Source organism: Salmo trutta, chromosome 38, assembly GCF_901001165.1.
Source record: "Salmo trutta chromosome 38, fSalTru1.1, whole genome shotgun sequence".
Lineage (NCBI taxonomy): Eukaryota > Metazoa > Chordata > Actinopteri > Salmoniformes > Salmonidae > Salmo > Salmo trutta.
Genome location: NC_042994.1, coordinates 24,790,087 through 24,811,792, shown reverse-complemented (window position 1 = coordinate 24,811,792; position 21,706 = coordinate 24,790,087). Strand labels below are relative to the sequence as shown.

The window sequence follows — 21,706 nt, the reverse complement described above, 5'->3', positions numbered from 1 at the left end:
AATGTTGTCCTGTAAGGATTCACCATATTAAAGATGAATTTGGCTGCACCATATTGGACCCAAATAGCATTGAAACAATGATTTGAATGCAAAGGTTTGAAAGCAGAAGACATGGGATCGACACTGAAGAATGTGAAACTTGTTCAATTACATGTATTAAAAATGATATAAACCAATTTCTCTACAAGTTGCTAGAGCTGTCTTTTAGAAGGATATAAACACTGTAATGTAACGGATTCATTTAAATGTATTGTAAATGTAAAGGAATGACTTTATTGTAACTATTCATTTTATATCAGTTTTATTGACGCCAGCTCAGCTTCTAAGTGGTTAACTTTAAAGTGTAATAAAAGTTTGAGGCAGCTATATCACTGTCAGCAATATGAGTGGATAAGATTATTGAAATACTGTACTGGAGTTATGTAAGTAATAAGAATCTACTGGACCGTTTTAGCCAACTGAAATGTGAGACAAATAAAAGCGCCTCCAGAATTCATTAGATGATACTGTAGATAAATAACACATTAGATGTAACAGTTTTATAAGCTGTTACTGAAAGCCTAAATGTTTCTGTTTTAGATTTTAAATATGAATTTAATATGGTTCCACCAGAGTGATAAATCAAAGTGAGCAAAGCACGAGGTAATGGCCATCTATGTTATGAGGTGAGGAGACAGTTCAGATGTGTTTACAAGCTAAATAATAGAAATAACTGGTGAACATATATATAAAGTTGTTGATGAGGATTAATGCCACTAAAATGGAACTAAATAAAGTCAGATTAGATTTAATGAAAACTATTTTAGTTGTAGTGGGGCAACATGGACTCACTCCATTACAGTATATGAGGTTCAGTAGAAGTAACATTGGGATGAATCAAACTTTGATATTGTCATAATTATTAGTAATGATATCTCTCATTTACGTAAAGTTCAGTGAAATTCAATTCAGAGACAAATATGACATTAAAAAGTAATGTAATGGGAGTGTGGTGCTCCTGGAAGTGGGAGGTGCTAGTGAGACAGATACACAGAGGTCTCTCCTGCAATTCATTTCCTTTCCCAGAGTGGTCCATAATTAACTTTTGCTTGGTTGGCACTTCCAACCAGATATAAGGAGGCTGAGGCCCCAGCATCCATAAGTCAGATACCTTCTTCCTCTGTGGTAAGACCTCTCCACCTCCTTAAAGTTGTATATTTGTCTCATCTTTGCACTCAGCAACTGAGGCAGCAGCTAACTGCACTGTTTGAATTGACTTCTGCATGTCTCTTGTAAGATTTGACAATATGCAATCAAGTGCCATTGGTTTAATAAGTAAAGAATTAAAAAAATGACATATTTTTTACCTTAAATCTGTGACTTCCATTTATGGTCAAAAGTGGTGCTCCTGCACTTGTTTGTAAATTGAGGTGGTGTTCTGGAATGTAACTGGGTTTTCAGGGGTATTTATTTGAATTATTTACAGAGTGTGTAGTAAAGTGAGTTGCCACTTGGAAAACGAAGGTTATCAGTTACACCTGTATTTGAATTTGACACGGCGGTAATTATTTAGTTCAATGTTTTCTAGCCCTTTAGGGGATAAATGATAAGGCTTTAGATATGTGTGTTTTCACAACACTCTCATGTTTCACAGGGTCCTCCAAGAAGTACACATTCATCTGTAGGAGGGGAAAAAGAAGGTGAGACATGGTTTGAGTCTTCACATAAAAAGTGATGTGAATATTCTGTTAGAGATACCACTCACCTAACTCTGTTGACTGGGGAGGAAGCACCACAGAGTCAAATCATGTTTCTTGTTTCATCTCTTTCCTAGTTATCCGTCACCATGAGTACGGACGCTGAGATGCAAATCTACGGCAAGGCTGCCATATACCTCCGTAAATCTGAGAAGGAGAGGATGGAGGCACAAGCCGCACCCTTTGATTCAAAGAACGCCTGCTATGTGGCAGACAAGGTGGAGCTGTACCTTAAGGGTTTAGTCACTGCCAGGGCAGACGGGAAGTGTACTGTGACAGTTACCAACCCTGACGGCAGTAAGGAGGTAAGTCTGATCTGAAAAGTTTCAAGTTTGTGCAATTACTCTAATTCTTGAAAAATCATTGAAATGATCCAAACAATGTCTATAGGCAATAAGAAATCACTAATAGAAAATATATAAAGAAGCATTTAATTGTTTTTTGCAGACATTATATAACCTTCAAACACATCATTGTTATTGCTGCTAATTAAAAATGACATAGAATGTTGACTAGTCAAGAACCACCAGTTGTGTGTCAGTGGGTGATAACTAAGTAGTTGGATTAATGTGGATATACATTCTGTCAGCAAAAAGTATTCTGTCATGTCCAGTTTGATCTGCGTGTAATCTAGATTTCTGACTGTTTCAGGAAGGAAAAGAGTTCAAAGATGCAGACATCTATGAGATGAACCCCCCTAAGTACGACAAGATTGAGGACATGGCCATGATGACCTACCTGAATGAAGCCTCTGTGTTGTATAACCTCAAAGAGCGTTATGCAGCATGGATGATCTATGTAAGAAACCTGTACATACAAACACACACATACATGAACATAAGAAATACACACATACAGTACTACACATAAATGAATGGTAGAAACCAAAACATATCAATACAGTAGACCCACATTAGTATACCAAAGTACACCCACATCCTCACATAAATCCAGGTAAAAGAACATCTGACTTTGTTAATCTCCTAATTTAATTATTCTTTCATCCAGACCTACTCTGGGCTCTTCTGTGCCACGGTGAACCCCTACAAATGGCTCCCAGTGTACGACGCAGAGGTTGTCAACGCCTACAGAGGGAAGAAGAGAGTGGAGGCTCCACCCCATATCTTCTCCGTCTCTGACAACGCCTTTCAGTTCATGATGATTGGTACGATATCTCATGGATGGATGGATGGATGGATGGATGGATGGATGGATGGATGGATGGTTGGTTGGATGGAGGGACAGATGATTGGATGGATGGAGGGAGGCATGGACAGATGGATGGATGGACAGATGATTGGATGGAGGGAGGGAGGGAGGGAGGGAGGGAGGGAGGGAGGGAGGGAGGGAGGGAGGGAGGAAGGGAGGGAGGGAGGGAGGGAGGGATGAATGTCCATAAATGCGCATGGATCTCAAAGTCCATAAGTGCTTATAGATGGATGTATGTATCAATAAAATTTCAAATATGCTTTTGAGAGGTATCTACTGTTTTCTAGTCTAGGTTAGAACAGTTTGCTGGGAAAATCTGATCTCACTAACCCTTGAATGGAAAATGTTCCAAAGTGAAATTCATGATGATGCTATGACTTAAATAATGTCCCCATAATGTTGCTTGAGTATGATAAGCAATGTGTTTTTTGGTTCCAGATAAGGAGAACCAGTCCGTCCTGATTACGTAAGTTGTTTACTAAAATGTCACTTGAGAAAGTATTTCTATTGTAATAAGTTGGGTCACTTGGTGTGATGAAATACATGACAATATGAATGGATTAGAGCATTAGGATATGTGTAATAACGAGTCGATGAGAAGGAGTATTTGTTAAAGACTTGTGTCAGAACAAAGGTTAACAGTGTATTGTTCTATGCTATTTCTTAGTTACATGTTTGAGTGTCAGATTGGCTTTCACTAAAACCCCTCTTTCTCTGCCATATAAACCAGTGGAGAATCCGGTGCAGGAAAGACTGTCAACACCAAGCGTGTCATCCAGTACTTTGCCACCATTGCAGTGTCTGGGGCCAAGAAGGAAGCAGAACCTGGCAAAATGCAGGTAGGTTGTTGTTATGTTTGCCTTTTTAGCACATTTCAGTTTGGTTGGCTGTGTAAACTTGTTTTCCAGGGGTGAATCCTCTTTCAAGCAATTGAGAGAAACTAACTTGACAATGTTACCAGTTTTTGAGCAACTTGTGTTTGTCTCAATCAGGGGTCTCTTGAGGATCAGATCATTGCAGCTAACCCTCTGCTGGAGTCTTACGGTAATGCCAAGACAGTGAGGAACGACAACTCGTCTCGCTTTGTAAGTATGAAGGGCATACTGTGGAAGTTACCTTATATTGGAAAATTATTATTCAGTAGTTCCCTATTGTTATACACATTTAAGATATTTTCCATTGCTGAAAATTTGAAATTCAAACTTGTTGTGTTTTCAAGGTTCTAAAGTTTGCAATTTCCTCTTTAAAATGTCAGATTTGATTTGCTGTATTATTTTTGTTTCATCAACCCCTACAAAAGAACCATCAAATCCATTATTTATAATCCACATAATAATTCACATTTCCTGATGCTGCAGGATTTGTTTTCCTGCTGTAGCAAACTGGATCCTACATCAATATCCTACATCTGTATCAATAGATCCAACATTTGTCCAACAAACTGTAACATTTAAAGGGGTCTATCAAAGTAAAATGTTAGATTTATTTGTTGACCTATTTCTAACCCCCATGCTCAACTATAGGGTAAATTCATCAGGATTCACTTCCAAGCTGGCAAACTGGCTAAAGCTGACATTGAAACCTGTGAGTTGGTTTTGACTGTTTCTCAATGCTTTCCTAAATTCACACAGATACATTTAAATGTAATGATATCCAACAAATGATCTCATTCTCTCTCTCTCTACTCTTTCTCTTTGTGTCATTCTCTCGCTCTCTCTCTACTCTTCCTCTTTGTCATTCTCTCCCTCTGTGTCTCTCTCTGTGTCTCTCTCTCTTTCTACTTTCTCTGTGTCATTCTCTCTCTCATTCTCTCTCTCTCTCTCTCTCTACTCTTTCACTTTGTGTCCTTCTCTCTCTGCTCTTTCTCTGTGTCATTCTCTCTCTACTCTTTCTCTTTGTGTCATTCTGTCTCTACTCTTTCTATTTGTGTCATTCACGCTCTCTCCCTCTCCCTCAGACCTGCTGGAGAAGTCCAGAGTGTCCTTCCAGCTGCCCGATGAAAGAGGCTACCACATCTTCTTCCAGATGATGACAGGCCACAAACCTGAGCTAGTTGGTACGCCAGAGGAAATTATTCCCATCCCCATTTATGGAATATATATACAATATTCATAATCCACACTAATAATAATAATATTACAATGAGTACATCCAAGGTAACAAGGCATCTAGACATTTGGAAGGTCTTTGGGAAAGATCTATCAATGTGATGCACTAGTCCACAAGTCTCAGTCTCCTCTTTTGATGCTATATATACTTCAATATATACTACATGTATCATTGAGTCCATCTACTTAGTAAAGGAGGGAGAGATACTGTAAAGGTAGGACAGCAGAATTCTAAGAGATTTAACTGACAAGCTGTTCTCTGTTGTCCACAGAAATGGCGCTCATCACCACTAACCCCTACGACTTCCCCATGTGCAGCCAGGGACAGATCACTGTGGCCAGCATCAATGACAATGAAGAGCTGGATGCCACAGATGTGAGTAAAACAAAGGGTTAAACAAACTCTAGATATGGAATTGATAGGACCACCATACACACCGAATGTACTGTGCAATTCCAACTTGGTGGCAGCTGTGAATGTTCATGTATGTTTTTGTTTGATACTAAATGTCTTGTTAGTTAAGGCATGTGCCTCAAGGAACTCTTCGTGCCTTCCACAAGAGAGCACCACTAAGTGCCCTGTGGAACTGTGTAAAACTAATTTTGTGCTGCCATCTACTAATGTGTTTGCCAAGTGTTATCATGTGGAACAGAGAAGCCAGTCAAATCTATCCATCCCATTTGTTCTGCAGTGAGCAGCACAGAAATGTAGTGTAACTGAGCAAACTACCGTTCAGTTCATCACTGTTGTACTTCCTCTTTAATGCCAGGATGCCATTACCATCCTGGGCTTCACTAATGAAGAGAAGATTGGCATCTACAAGCTGACAGGAGCTGTATTGCACCATGGAAACTTGAAATTCAAGCAGAAGCAGCGTGAGGAGCAGGCCGAGCCAGATGGCACAGAGGGTGAGTCCCACTCATAGATATACAATATGTAGAGCATTAGTCCCATTCCCAGTCCCCAACATAGAAATAGAACACCTAAGACAGACAGTGCCACATGAAAGTGAGGCAGGAGATCATTTTTGGAGAACAAATTACAACCTCCACAAATGTGGGTAAATCAAAACCTAAGCCACAAAGAAATTAACCAAACTATTTTGTCAGTGTGAAATCAGAAACAAGTGATCTTGTGTCCCTGAGTCTGTTGTTGTTGGTTCTCTCTCCAGTGGCTGATAAAATCGCCTACCTGCTGGGCCTGAACTCAGCTGAGATGTTGAAGGCTCTGTGCTACCCAAGAGTGAAGGTCGGCAACGAGTATGTGACCAAAGGACAGACTGTGCCTCAGGTAAGGCGGCCAAACACAGAATCTACCATTTTCTGAGCACCGGAATTATTGTTGGGGCGAGTGCATTGTTTTTGTTTTTCCAAAGCTTGTATCACCTTATCACTAGACATGGTCAATATCTCACATATTAATTTGAGGTATTATCATTGCAGGTTAATAACTCAGTCTCGGCTCTGGCCAAGTCCATCTATGAGAGGATGTTCTTGTGGATGGTCATCCGTATCAATGAGATGTTGGACACCAAGAATCCAAGGCAGTTCTATATCGGTGTGCTTGACATTGCCGGGTTTGAGATCTTTGATGTGAGTATGAGACCAGAACAAGACAATTAGTTGTGATTCAGATTGATTATAGTCTTGTATGATGAAATGATCCCTTTGAAAACTCCATCAACAGTACAACAGCATGGAGCAGCTGTGCATCAACTTCACCAATGAGAAACTGCAACAGTTTTTCAACCACACCATGTTTGTCCTGGAGCAAGAGGAGTACAAGAAGGAGGGAATCGTCTGGGCCTTCATTGACTTCGGCATGGATTTGGCTGCCTGCATTGAGCTTATTGAGAAGGTAAGCTGTCTGTGGGGATTTTAATGGACCATAACAGCAAAGCTCATATGGAGCACTGTGTGATATATTATCACTGTGGTACAACGTACAGTAGCAGCGTAACGTTTAAATTACTGGGAAAGCCAAACCAGTCAAAATAAATCCATATTGCAACCTATGTGTTGTGATAATTGCATTGTTTGCTCTATAACCTGTTAGTTTATATGCCTTGCCACCATGATATATAGGCCTAAGGCTGAGACAATAAGAAGACACAGTGGCAGAATAAATTCAACCACATCTTTGATTCATCACAAAACCGGAGAGCAACATCTGTCCCGTGGAGTCCACAAAGCATAATGCATGTAACAAACAGTTACATGACCTACAGCATGGTCAGTCAAGTACATTTCTCTGCCATTTTCGGACCACTAAACATCTATTGATTTAGAACCACGGAGAGTTACTGCAAGTTGCAAAGAAAACAGGACCTGCCTCCCTCCACTATTCTGGCACCATTTCAACTTCAACCTTTCAATGTCATCAAATAACCTATGCTTAGTCTAATACAGTGACAACTAAAAGATTCCAAAAACGAGTTTATTCCAATCAATGTCAGCTAAATATTATGTGGGTGTCCATGGTACTAATTTATGCGAGTAGAAAAAACATGTTGACTCACCCTACTTGTAGAGAAACGCCAATACCATCCTCCTCTCTTTCATGTTGCTGAAACAGTCTCTGTCATACAGTACACGCTTTACATTTTTGTTGTCCTAGGCTACCTGGCTAAAACCATTGCTCGCTATTCTAACTTCCTTTCCTGGGCAACGATTAGCCAGCTAGTTAACATTCGCCTTCTACACCTTGCTACATATTGAACTTCCATACTCTCAGACCAAAAGAACAATGTATGAATTTATGGTTGGATCAGAATTGCTGTTAAAATCATTGGCCAGGACAGCAAATTAAGTAATACTTTGAGTACAAATCCCTATCTCTATCCATGGCTAATTTAGGAAAGGGCCCATTTTAGCTAGCAAGCTATCCACCGGAGGACAACAACAATGAGATGCAACAATTAAAGTTTTTCTTTTTGTCAATGATGTTTGGATTGATGTGAAGCCAAATTCAAACTGGCTTCATTTCACAAATTTTTTGGTGCACCAGGACCATTCACAGATAAGCTCACTCAGTTTAGCTCAACTCTGATTCGCTGTTATTGTATAAAAAAAATATCAACGGAGGCCAAATGTTCGTCGTCTTCTTCCCATGCATTCAATGTTACAATATCATATTAGTTTTGACAGACAGCATCAGATAGAAGAGCTACACATACAGAGAAAGCGGGGCGCAGTTTTGCTTTACCTGGTGAGATACATTCAGGCTCTTGCTAAGCGAGACGAAATATATAAAATAACGTGTCATTTTTTGGGGGGAAGCCTGGCTTCACTTGGCACCCATGAATACATGCCACTGACAAGTTATCTGACTGTTGAGAACTCAATATGTTTCCTATTATGTGTCCCTAAAATAATATAATCCTATAATAGCATGTTTACTAATGGAATAAATGTCATCCTAAAAAAATATAAATGGAGGCCAAATGCTCTCTGGCTTCTCTTGCATTCAATGCTACAATATCATACTCTTTTTGACCAGACAGCATCAGATAGAAAGGCTACAAATACAGAGACAGAGGAGCGCAGTTTTGCTTTACCTGGTGAGACACATTCAGCCTCTTGCTAAGCGAGACGAAACATACATTATATTATATGTCAATTTTTGTGGGAAACCTCGCTTCCCTTGGCACCCATTAATATATGCCACTGACTGTTGAGAACTCAATATATTTCCTATAATGGGTCCCTAAATGAATATAATCCTATAATAGCATGTTAACTAAATGTAAATATCACTAATTTGTTATACATCTCTTTTCGTAAAGCCATTGGGCATCTTCTCCATCCTTGAAGAGGAGTGCATGTTCCCCAAGTCTTCAGACACTACCTTCAAGGACAAGCTGTACGCCCAGCATCTTGGCAAAACAAAGGCGTTTGAAAAGCCCAAGCCTGCCAAAGGCAAGGCAGAGGCCCACTTCTCCCTGGTGCACTACGCCGGAACTGTGGACTACAACATCACTGGCTGGCTGGAGAAGAACAAGGACCCCCTGAACGACTCAGTTTGTCAGCTGTACCAGAAGTCCGGAGTCAAAATTCTGGCTGCCCTGTATCCTGCTCCCCCACCCGAGGGTAAGAATAGCATCGCGTCAAATTATTTAATTAAGCACTACTTATAACTTAGACCGAATGTTCTTTAAAGTCTTTGAATGTATACCAATTTCTCAGGGTGTTTTCACCAGGTTAATTTATTCATACACTTGTTTTTTTCAAATCATACAATAGATGTTATTTTACACAATGACATTGGCAGCATTTGCCTCTAGATAAGTGTGAAGTTAACCTGTTAAGGGTGTGTACTGGAAGCGAAGTCAGGTGCAGGAGAGCAGAGTGTAGTTAACAGGCACACTTTTTATTCCGGTCCAAACGAAAGCACATAAGTACATATAACGTGTCCAAAACACGGAACACAGACAAAAGTCTGGCGCATAACAATACCCACATAACATCAAAACAATTTCACACAAAGGCATGGAGGGGAACAGAGGACTAAATACATTCAGTGTGACTAGGGAATGAAAACCAGGTGTGTATGGAACAAGACAAAACAAATGGGAATATGAAAAATGGAGCGGCGATGGCTAGAAAGCCGGTGACGTTGATCGCCGAACACCGCCCGAACAAGGAGAGGAGCCGATTTCGGAGGTAGTCGTGACATAACCAGAGATTCTCTGGTTTATAATTAGTGTGCTTGCTGAAGACAAGACCACTCTAGATTTCTTACATAATCGTGTTATTATTCTATTTATTCCACCCACTCTAGGAAATGTACTTTTCTAGTTATCTTTAACTTTTCCCCATTTTAACAGATAAAGCCAAGAAAGGAGGCAAGAAGAAGGGTGGTTCCATGCAGACTGTGTCCTCCCAGTTCAGGGTGAGCTTTTGAAATGTGTAGATTCAGTCCTTCAAAAGGTGCAATTATCATAAATTACAGTATGTCTGAGAAAATGGTTTGTAACCCTCTTACAGGAGAACTTACATAAGCTGATGACCAACTTGAGGAGCACTCATCCTCACTTTGTGCGCTGCCTGATCCCCAACGAATCAAAGACTCCAGGTACAATAAATATTGAGTTAAATATGTCATCTTATCAGTACAGTACCAGTAACCTTAACCATTCCAATCTTTAACCTGTTTATGAGTATTAAAAGAGACTTGTTTTGTTTTACCAGGTCTGATGGAGAACTTCCTGGTTATCCACCAGCTCAGGTGTAATGGTGTACTGGAGGGTATCAGGATCTGCAGAAAGGGCTTCCCCAGCAGAATCATCTATGCTGACTTCAAGCAGAGGTACACGCACGCACATACACAGACACTGACACACACACACACATACATACACAACCACAGAAATATCTGCTCCAAGGGTTTTCCCAGCATCAGAATAGGCTTACCTTTTACGTAATATAACCAAACAAAAACAACTTGACATATGTTACACATTTGTCCTCATTCAGGTACAAAGTACTGAATGCCAGTGTCATCCCTGAGGGCCAGTTCATGGACAACAAGAAGGCTTCTGAGAAGCTGCTTGGATCCATTGATGTGAATCACGAGGATTACAAGTTTGGACACACCAAGGTCAGTTAAATACCCCCAATAAAAGCTGACAACATAACACAACTTCAATGATAATTTAAACCCGTACCATATAAAATCTCTCCAGGTGATCTATCCATCCTTTTGTTCTTTCTTATTCATTTCACTAATGGAAAAGGTGGAAAAACATTGTAGTTTTTTTTTCTTCAGTCATTCATCACAAGAGAGAAACTAAACTCATTATCATGTACATTGTGTTAGAGTGGTATGGCTGCAGTTATCTGTATCCGTGTACATTATTAATCTACAACTGTACAATAACTAACAACTTAGAAACAACATATCCCATGGTATGTTTGCAACTATTGCAAAGTTAATGTTGTTTAAATCAATCTAGTTGTGTTGTTCCCCTCTTTTGATTCAACATTTCTGTCTGTCACCATCTGTGGTTCCATTGACCATGGTAACCTGTGTCTCAGGTGTTCTTCAAAGCCGGTCTGCTGGGTGTCCTGGAGGAGATGAGAGATGAGAAGCTGGCCTCTCTAGTCGGCATGGTCCAGGCTCTCAGCCGTGGATTCCTCATGAGGAGAGAGTTTAGCAAGATGATGGAGAGGAGGTGAGGAATAGTAGACATCTTGGCAAAGCTTTCTGTCAACCAGCTGTATCTAATGCATTATGATTACGTACTGTATATGCTGTGAGCTGTTCAGAATGAGAAAGTACGTCTTATAATGGTCTACTAAAGCTTTTGGGTTAATTCATTTATAAGTCCAGAAATGGATGTAGCAACTAAGGATTCTAGCTTTATAGTTGCAGTTTGGGATTTAGCTGTTCAATTGGCATTTACATTTGTGGTATTGATCCATTAATTGTTGAAGAATATAAAATGTCTCATGAGCTTAGCATGACTGTCAGTCGTTGCATCTAGGTCACTCACTATGAATTTAATAGGGGTTACATTTCCCTAGCCCCATTCCTCAGCTGTAAACAAACAGTGGTGTGGGGCCCCATTATGTTGTTCTTCAAGTCACAGAATGTACCTTTAAGCATGTCACTCACCATGCTACTGTATCCTTTCTGTCGACCAGAGAATCAATTTACGCCATCCAGTACAACATCCGCTCATTCATGAATGTGAAAACCTGGCCATGGATGAAGTTGTACTTCAAGATCAAGCCCCTGCTGCAGAGCGCTGAGACTGAGAAGGAGCTGGCCAACATGAAGGAGAACTATGATAAGATGACAGCAGACCTGGCCAAGGCTCTGGCCACAAAGAAGCAAATGGAGGAGAAGTTGGTATCCCTGACGCAGGAGAAGAACGACCTGGCGCTCCAAGTAGCATCTGTGAGACAGCAACAAGCTTCATAAGGGCACATCTACACACACAAATCCACACACAGACATACATACAAACCCATATGAACACACTGTGAAGCATGTGTTTAACACATTTTTATTGCTCATGTTATATATTCCATGAATTTCTATTGATTTACTCTGACCTTCAATACACAAAGTGAGGCCTCTGATTTATTTCTCCTGTTCTGAAACCAGGAAGGAGAGAGTCTGAACGATGCTGAGGAAAGGTGCGAGGGGCTCATCAAGAGCAAGATCCAGCAGGAGGCCAAACTCAAAGAGACGACCGAGAGGCTGGAGGATGAGGAGGAGATCAATGCTGAGTTGACTGCCAAGAAGAGGAAGCTGGAGGATGAGTGCTCTGAGCTGAAGAAGGACATTGATGACCTGGAGCTCACCCTGGCCAAAGTGGAGAAGGAGAAGCATGCCACTGAAAACAAGGTCTTGTGTCTTACCATAGGCAGTCTAACCAAACAATAATCAACTCGAAACATAGCTTAACAGAAATGGAATTCAAGTTGTATTGTGGGTGCAGAAAAAATTCTGACAAAATAGTGGAATTTCAGTTGCGGGGTACTCCCCACATTCATTGTATGTTCTGCTAGCCCACATTTATGACATCAATTCAGTACACTGGCATGGTGTACACTTCCATCTAGTGTTGAATCTATAGTACAGTAACTGTTGACACATTTCTAATTTAAATGAAATTAATGCAATATATGGTATATTAAACTAAACCTCCCATTTACGGTGAAGTGACAAAAGACAAATTTTGCCGTTTTCAGGTTAAAAACCTGACAGAGGAGATGGCGTCTATGGATGAGAGTGTTGCCAAGCTGACCAAGGAGAAGAAAGCCCTCCAAGAGGCCCACCAGCAGACACTGGATGACCTGCAGGCAGAGGAGGACAAAGTCAACACTCTGACCAAGGCCAAGACCAAGCTGGAACAGCAAGTGGACGACGTGAGTGAAGTTTGACATTTTGGCCATGATAGCATGTAAGATGATATTATCTTCAGTTATTTAGATTTGAACAATATGTGTGTTTTTATCTTCTAGCTTGAGGGTTCTCTGGAGCAAGAGAAGAAGCTCCGTATGGACCTTGAGAGATCCAAGAGAAAGCTGGAGGGAGATCTGAAACTGGCCCAGGAGTCCATAATGGACCTGGAGAATGACAAGCAGCAAGCTGATGAGAAAATCAAGAAGTAAACACAAACAAATGACTACAGTATTAGCTGCTATAATGGTTGTTCTTGACTAATTCTTGTAATTATGAATTAGCATTTACATGTGATTCTTAAAAGCAAAGTGAATGGTATGATCCTCTGCCATTTCACTATCAAAGCAAAACCAACTCTGCAGTCAACGTGTTTGTGTTTCTTAGGAAGGAGTTTGAGACCACCCAGCTCCTCAGCAAGGTTGAGGATGAGCAGTCTCTGGGAGCTCAGCTGCAGAAGAAGATCAAGGAACTCCAGGTACAGTAGAGGATATAAGCTCCAGTACAGAAAAGCACAGACTTGAATCATTTCTTGAAAAACATTATTCTGGTACCACACATTTTTCCAGGTGGCTTCTGATAGCTGAGTAGGTTGGAAGATGGTGTTTCTTGACATTGTGGTTTTGGCTCCTGCATGGGACACTGTCTACTGAATATATTAGTGTAACTGGCTTCGTATTAAACAACATTTATGCAAAATATACATACTATTATTATTTTGTGAAGTTCAATTGTTTCAACTATATTGTAGTGTTCATCCCCCTGCTCCTACCCCTGTTCTAGGCCCGTATTGAGGAGCTGGAGGAGGAAATTGAGGCTGAGCGTGCTGCTAGGGCTAAGGTTGAGAAGCAGAGGGCTGATCTCTCCAGGGAACTTGAGGAAATCAGCGAGAGGCTGGAGGAGGCCGGAGGCGCCACTGCTGCTCAGATTGAGATGAACAAGAAGCGTGAGGCTGAGTTCCAGAAGCTGCGTCGTGATCTTGAAGAGTCCACCCTGCAGCATGAGGCCACAGCTGCCGCTCTGCGCAAGAAGCAGGCCGACAGTGTGGCTGAGCTCGGGGAGCAGATCGACAACCTGCAGCGCGTCAAGCAGAAGCTGGAGAAGGAGAAGAGCGAGTACAAGATGGAGATTGATGACCTCTCCAGCAACATGGAGGCCGTCGCCAAGGCTAAGGTGAGTAGTAATGTTTTGATCAAGCAGTGTTGAGGATGGTCAACTACATTACCATTCAAGTGAACTGAAGTTGACAGGAGTCACATATATAAAGTAATGATGGTACATGTTTCACTAACAGGGCAATCTGGAGAAGATGTGCCGTACTCTTGAGGACCAGCTGAGCGAGCTCAAGACTAAGAATGATGAGAATGTTCGCCAGGTCAACGACATCAGCGGACAGAGAGCCAGACTCCTGACAGAAAATGGTACCATCAACAATGAACAACAAGACAATGCTTTCCTTTAGTAGAAAACAAAACTTGTTGTGGGCTGTATCCACACAGATTCTACTGTACTATTCGCTGCCCAATTGCCCTACAATACCTCAAAATAGATTTTCAATCTTAGAGAACAGAGACCCTATTAACAAAATGTCCCTCTGTCCCTGCAGGTGAGTTTGGTCGCCAGCTGGAGGAGAAGGAAGCCCTGGTGTCTCAGCTGACCAGAGGAAAACAGGCCTTCACTCAGCAGGTGGAGGAGCTGAAGAGGGCTATTGAGGAGGAGGTCAAGGTAAGGGACCCAAAACGGACTCCACGTCCACAGAGTTTAGAGCTATATCTTCATGTAGACGGTGACTACGCCACCCCCTGAGACTCCTAATGTCTATCCACACTCAGAGACTCCTACTGTCTCTCCACCCTCAGAGACTCCTATTTTCTCTCCACCCTCAGAGACTTCGACCATAATTTGTTTGACTATCTCTCTAATCTCTCTTTGTATTTCTCTCTCACAGGCTAAAAACGCACTGGCCCACGGTGTCCAGTCTGCCCGCCATGACTGTGACCTCCTGAGGGAGCAGTTTGAGGAGGAGCAGGAGGCCAAGGCAGAGCTGCAACGCGGCATGTCCAAGGCCAACAGTGAGGTGGCTCAGTGGAGGACTAAGTATGAAACTGATGCCATCCAGCGCACAGAGGAGCTGGAGGAGGCCAAGTGAGTCACACGCAACAGAAAAAACTCAGATATGGTGTGGATGGTGAGGGTGGTAGGTGGCTCTGACAAAATGTTACATCAATATGTATTGTAACATATCTCCCACTCCACAAAACCACCCTCTGTTGTGCAACAGGAAGAAGCTGGCCCAGCGTCTGCAGGATGCCGAGGAGACCATTGAGGCGACCAACTCCAAGTGCGCCTCCCTGGAGAAGACCAAGCAGAGGCTGCAGGGAGAGGTGGAGGACCTCATGATTGATGTTGAGAGAGCCAACGCATTGGCCGCCAACCTCGACAAGAAGCAGAGGAACTTTGACAAGGTGAAAATGAATTAAGCTATATTTTTTATCAATTTTATAATTGTTGCATATTTATAATTCAAAACTCTTCACCAAAGACTTCTGATGAAAATCCCATGGATTCCCCTAGGTTCTGGCAGAGTGGAAGCAGAAGTATGAGGAGGGCCAGGCTGAGCTGGAAGGAGCTCAGAAGGAGGCTCGCTCTATGAGCACTGAACTCTTCAAGATGAAGAACTCCTACGAGGAGGCTCTGGATCATCTGGAGACTCTGAAGAGAGAGAACAAGAACCTGCAACGTGATTATTTGACAGCGATTCTATTTGGCTTATGTTTGATTAGCAAGATGAATTGCTGTTAATTAAATAAGTGTAATCATGATTCAATATCAACTTCAGTACATTGACATATCCACTTAAAATCCCCCAAGTCTAAACTGCTCGTGTGTGTGTGTGTGTGTGTGCAGAGGAGATCTCTGACCTGACTGAGCAGATTGGAGAGACTGGCAAGAGCATCCATGAGTTGGAGAAGGCCAAGAAGACCGTGGAGACAGAGAAGTCTGAGATCCAGACCGCTCTGGAGGAGGCTGAGGTACAAACTACAGCTGTTTGATGGGAAAAGCAGTGTTAACTAACCAATGCCAGCTACAGTGAAAGGCTCTCTGTATTGGTGTTTATTGTAGTCATATATATTTAATTCCTACATCCAAATGTACTGAACAAAACTTTCCTGACTGCTTCTGTTTATCCAGGGAACACTGGAGCACGAGGAATCCAAGATTCTGCGTGTGCAGCTGGAGCTGAACCAGATCAAGGGTGAGGTGGACAGGAAGATCGCTGAGAAGGACGAGGAGATGGAGCAGATCAAGAGGAACAGCCAGAGGATGGTTGACTCCATGCAGAGCACCCTGGACTCTGAGGTCAGGAGCAGGAATGATGCCCTGAGGGTGAAGAAGAAGATGGAGGGAGACCTGAACGAAATGGAGATCCAGCTGAGCCACTCCAACAGGCAGGCCGCTGAGGCCCAGAAACAACTGAGGAACGTCCAGGGACAGCTCAAGGTAAAGGGACTGGGACATCAGGCTCAACAACCTGAACATGGCTAGGGATTTGTTTGTGAATCACCCCTACTCCCACAAGTCCTAATGAACGTATGTCATTGTGAACCACAGGATGCCCAATTGCACCTTGATGACGCCATCCGTGTCGCAGAAGACATGAAGGAGCAGGCAGCCATGGTGGAGCGCAGAAACGGTCTGATGGTGGCTGAAATCGAGGAGCTCAGAGTTGCTCTGGAGCAGACAGAGAGAGGCCGCAAAGTGGCTGAGACTGAGCTGGTAGATGCCAGCGAGCGTGTTGGACTGCTGCACTCCCAGGTATGGGTCAAAGCCATTTCTAATGAAACTCAACCAAGCATACAGTTTAAACACACCTGGAATGTGTCTTAGATTTTCCTAATTTCAGCCTTGTGACTTGCAAGTTCTCTTGAGAGACAAACATCTTGTTTCCTTCTTCAGAACACCAGCCTTCTGAACACCAAGAAGAAGCTGGAGACTGATCTGGTGCAGGTGCAGGGAGAGGTAGACGACATCGTCCAGGAGGCCAGGAATGCAGAAGAGAAGGCCAAGAAGGCAATCACTGATGTGAGTCCTTGAAATACATCATCTTGATTTGTCCCTAAGGGCCAATGGTAGCTGGGCTGGTTAAGAACAACAAAGATCTCAGAGGAACGTTATGATCGGTGCCAATTGGTGCATAAATTAAACAAACTACTATTCCAGGCGGCCATGATGGCTGAGGAGCTGAAGAAGGAGCAGGACACCAGCTCTCACCTGGAGAGGATGAAGAAGAACCTGGAGGTCACAGTCAAGGACCTGCAGCACCGCCTGGATGAGGCTGAGAATCTGGCCATGAAGGGAGGCAAGAAGCAGCTCCAGAAACTGGAGTCCAGGGTGAGTTATCAGCAGGGGGGATTAGGGTGGATTGAAAGACTGATTGCTGGAAATGTATTTGATCATGTAAAAATACACTGGAGCATTTTGTAATTACTTTTTATCTCAATAACCCACCTAGATCAGGGGTTCCCAAACTTCTTTGCATCGGGGACCACCCCTTTTGTGATAGCGAATTCATCAGGGACCCCCCTCATTATATCATAACACAACTTCTACTTTAAAGTGCAATAAAAATAGCATCCACTCAGATTTACTGTGATTTCTGCAGTGCACGACTGGACTAATCAAGTCTCAGGCCCTGGGAAATAAACATTTTAAGTCCCCCCTCTTTGCATCAGAGAGAAAATGTTGCAGTTTTAAAGCTTACATTACAGTGCATTCATGATCACAACAAAACCAATTATAACAATTTTACACTTATTTAGTGGAGTTGATCCAAGACCTTTAAATAAACGCAAATGTATTACTCTAGTTGCTTCCTTCAGGCTTAAATTGTTGTCTCAGCAGACTTCTTCTAATCTGCCATTTCATTCATAATAATAATTCACAATGAATATCAACACACAATATAATATACATTCATCCGATTAATGTCATAGTAATAATTTCTCTCTTGTTACGTCTCATTCACTGGCCGTTGCTAGGGAAGCTAGCGTTGCTATGCGGGGCTACCAGCTAGCGGGCTAATGGCTGAATTAGCTTGTAGGCTAGCGGACTTTAATGAGTTCATAAAACCTGAAAATACAACATAACATCTTAACAAACATATGTACACACTCCAGAAACATTACCGTCTTAAATATGGTGCTTTTCCAGTCGCTTACTTTCAAAATAAAGATATACATATGTGTTTATGTCGGTGCTTCTCTCTTGCTGTTGGCTCACTCGGTCAAACTACTCTCAACTACCATAGCGCGAGCTCTATAATGGAGGAAATGTCCCAACATTAAAACATGCGAGTGGCGGCCTCTAGTCGCCTTACTGGTACTGCACCATACACCACTAAACGCATGACAAAATCGATAAATAGTCATGTTACAAATACAAGAAGAATTGAGTTGTGAGCCTCCCAGGCCCGTTGTTTATCTAAGAGTTAATAACATAAATTGTGGATTAATAATATTACATTGTACAGTATTGCACCCTCTAAACGTTTGAAAGATCCCTGGCTGTTTAATCTGTTCTTGCTATAAAAATTCATAAACACATTGAAATTTAGATTTACTTTGAGAACCACTGACCCAGATATTGAAAAGTTGATGTTATTATTACAGACCCCTTCAATTAAAATAATAAAATGACTTGACTGAGTAGAAGACTCTACCTCTGTTTTACAAAGATTTGTTTCACCACCTCAAACAAATGCCTAAATGTATTTCTCCACAAAGGTGCGTGAGCTCGAGACTGAGGTGGAGGCAGAGCAGAGAAGAGGTGTAGACGCAGTAAAGGGAGTCCGCAAGTATGAGCGCAGAGTCAAGGAGCTCACTTACCAGGTAAGAGAAAGTGCCTTCTTCACACACTTGACACTAACAGACAGGTTTGTGTATATAACTATGGGACATTGATTCTTTGATCTTCTCCCACAGACTGAGGAGGATAAGAAGAACGTTAACAGACTTCAGGACCTGGTAGATAAGCTGCAGATGAAAGTGAAGGCCTACAAGAGGCATTCTGAGGAAGCGGTGAGTCACAGAGGGCAATCGAAAATGTAGTTTTTCTCTACAAAACGTAATGTCCATACAGTTTAGCTGAAGTGTTACTACAGCACACCAGTAAACAATGACTCAATTGATATTACAAGTAATTGCTGAAGAAATTACACACATTTCTGAGTGCCTCCTATGCCTATGTGTTACTAACTTAAAGGAGAGGGGGTTGAATATGAATTTGCTGGTCTAGTGGTAGTGCTGGAAGCAGCGGTTTGATCCCCAGTTCTGACACTCACTTTCTCTGCAGTATCTTCTATCTCCCAATATACATTGCTATCCTAAATCTGCCAATATGTGTTTTGTGAAAAATAATATTTTAATTTACTACCTGAAGCTTCAAACTTGAAATGCGGATGTTCTGCTCTCCCTCTCTTTTCCTCACCCAGGAGGAAGCAGCAAACCAGCACATGTCTAAGTTCAGGAAGGTTCAGCATGAGCTGGAGGAGGCTGAGGAGCGTGCTGACATCGCTGAGACTCAGGTCAACAAGCTCAGAGCCAAGACCCGTGACTCTGGAAAGGTACAGAACTGCTGCTAAACCTGTACCTGACTCATGTTCAGATATGAACACATCAACACCACCTATGATTCAGTCTTCTCAGAGGTCAATACAGACCTTTTACACTTGTTCAGCTGTATTTAAGATCACCAAGCAGCACATTTCAAGAATTGCTAAAAAAGAAAGGTTAATTCTGTTGGTAGTTCAAAATTGAAAATCCAAGCTGAGCACTGAGCATTAAATACTTGATATATTATATTCTGCCCAAGTCTATCCATATATTTATCATGTTCATTATTATTGCTGATCCATTATATTATATCCATATATTTATCATGTTCATTATTATTACTGTTCCATTATATTCTATCTTTCTTCTTACAGGGAAAAGAAGTTGCTGAATAAACAAGACCAAAGTATTGAAGATCAAAGTCTTACCATTTTCCTGTGTTCCATAAAATATGATTTTCATGGTGAAATGTTGAGCATTGATTAAAAACATGTAGGCCGACATACACTTCCTTTGTGACTGTGGACTTATTACTCAGCAAACAGATTTTTAATACCATAAAATATTGTACTTTAATTAATGGAGAAATCTGGGATTCCAACAGCAAAAGTCACCCCGACAAAGCAGTCCGTTTTTTGAGTAAACAGATGAGGAATGAGGCTGGAGAAATTGAACCACTCTCAAATTCTCAGACTGAGCTATGGAGGCAAAGACAGCAAGTTTGTTCTTGCTGAGTCTTACATTTATTGAATTCAATGTAGTTCAGCCAGCCTCTGCATTTAAGCTGCTTCTTTATACAAGGTAATGCTGGTAGATTGCCATTGGAAATAATGACTCTAGTGTGTAAAAATCTGACACTGGCTAAATATGCATGTCAATTTTGAGCCTTACCCCCAGCCATTTATTTTGTACTTGTATTTATTATGGATCCCCATTTGTTCCTGCCCAGGCAGCAGCCACTCTTCCTGGCATCCGTCAAAATTAAGGCAGTTATATAATTTGAAATACATTACAATACATTCATAACAGATTTCACAACACACTGTGTGCCTTCAGGCCACTACTCTACTACCACATATCTACAACACAAAATCTATTATCATGTGTCTGTGACAATGGTTGTGTTGCTTCACAGTCCCCGCTGTTCAATAAGGTGAATTTTTATCTGTTTTTTAAATCTGTTATTTTAAATACTTTCTTGACACGTATTTTTCTTACAACTGCATTGTTGGTTAAGGGCTTGTAAGTAAGCATTCTAGTGGAAATCTAGTGGTCTTGCCTTCTAATTATTGTTTTCCATTGCAAAATGATTCAAGATGTGTTTCGTTGCATGCCCTAATGAACATGACCTTGCTCATGGGCCTTATTTAGGCCAGTGCTATCCGGGATCCTTGGGACTTCCCTACCCTAAACCTGACCTTGACCCCTACCATTATCCTGACCTTGACTCCAGCCTTAAACCCTGAGACTGACCCCTGCCCTTACCCTAAACCTCAACTTAAAGGGATACTTCAGAATTTTGATAATGAGGCACTTTGTCTACTTCCCCAGAGTCAAATGACTCATGGATACCATTAATATGTCTATACATCCAGTATAAAGGAACTTAGAGTTTCGCAAGACAATGCCAACTAGCGTTAGCACAATGACTGGAAGTCTATGGTGTCTACAAGTATCTCCAAACACCTGTAGTATAACTATTCTCCAATAGAGGGCACTAAAACACCAAGGTTAGAAGAAGCTACATGACGGGCCTTTTTTTGCCTGCCACTGCAAAGTTTCTGGAGGTGTCTGACAGAGATCCTGGAGGGTAATCAGAGGAGCCTAAAGCATTGTGGAATCGGAGGAGCCTGAAGCATTGCCAAAACAAACGGTTAATAATAACCACTGTTAACCTCTCCACCCTGACTGTCTGAGAGTCAGCATGTAGTGAGGGCTTTCCCTGACAGTTGGTTGGCTAGCATATTTATAGACAACATGTGTGAGTGTTTTAGGAAACTGGGGATCACGGCTTTACTCAGCAAGGGCTTCCCCTAGGCTGGCTGGCAGTATTTATGGTCTACCGTGGTGTGTGTGCTCTTTAAGAAACAGACAGGGGATCACCGCTGTACGTGTGTGCATAGAAGGAAA

General features: G+C 41.8%; 1 protein-coding gene across 1 annotated transcript; it reads left to right on the top strand.

The window, feature by feature from the left end:
- The first annotated feature begins 1,110 nt into the window (after window positions 1-1,110).
- LOC115177967 (myosin heavy chain, fast skeletal muscle) lies at window positions 1,111-20,083 on the top strand. The gene is made up of 41 exons (XM_029738969.1): window positions 1,111-1,164; window positions 1,634-1,679; window positions 1,814-2,041; window positions 2,388-2,534; window positions 2,745-2,901; window positions 3,384-3,411; window positions 3,676-3,784; window positions 3,938-4,030; window positions 4,469-4,529; window positions 4,903-5,001; window positions 5,326-5,429; window positions 5,824-5,962; window positions 6,226-6,344; window positions 6,497-6,646; window positions 6,741-6,911; window positions 8,839-9,142; window positions 9,880-9,944; window positions 10,040-10,127; window positions 10,244-10,361; window positions 10,529-10,652; window positions 11,090-11,226; window positions 11,699-11,954; window positions 12,165-12,407; window positions 12,755-12,931; window positions 13,028-13,173; window positions 13,353-13,443; window positions 13,749-14,138; window positions 14,260-14,386; window positions 14,572-14,690; window positions 14,914-15,110; window positions 15,247-15,430; window positions 15,540-15,705; window positions 15,873-15,997; window positions 16,158-16,466; window positions 16,578-16,781; window positions 16,923-17,048; window positions 17,187-17,357; window positions 18,749-18,853; window positions 18,947-19,042; window positions 19,456-19,587; window positions 19,951-20,083. Exons 3-41 carry the CDS (start codon window positions 1,826-1,828, stop codon window positions 19,969-19,971), a joined length of 5,814 nt encoding a protein of 1,937 aa, XP_029594829.1. The 5' UTR covers window positions 1,111-1,164; window positions 1,634-1,679; window positions 1,814-1,825; the 3' UTR covers window positions 19,972-20,083.
- Window positions 20,084-21,706: the final 1,623 nt, after the last annotated feature.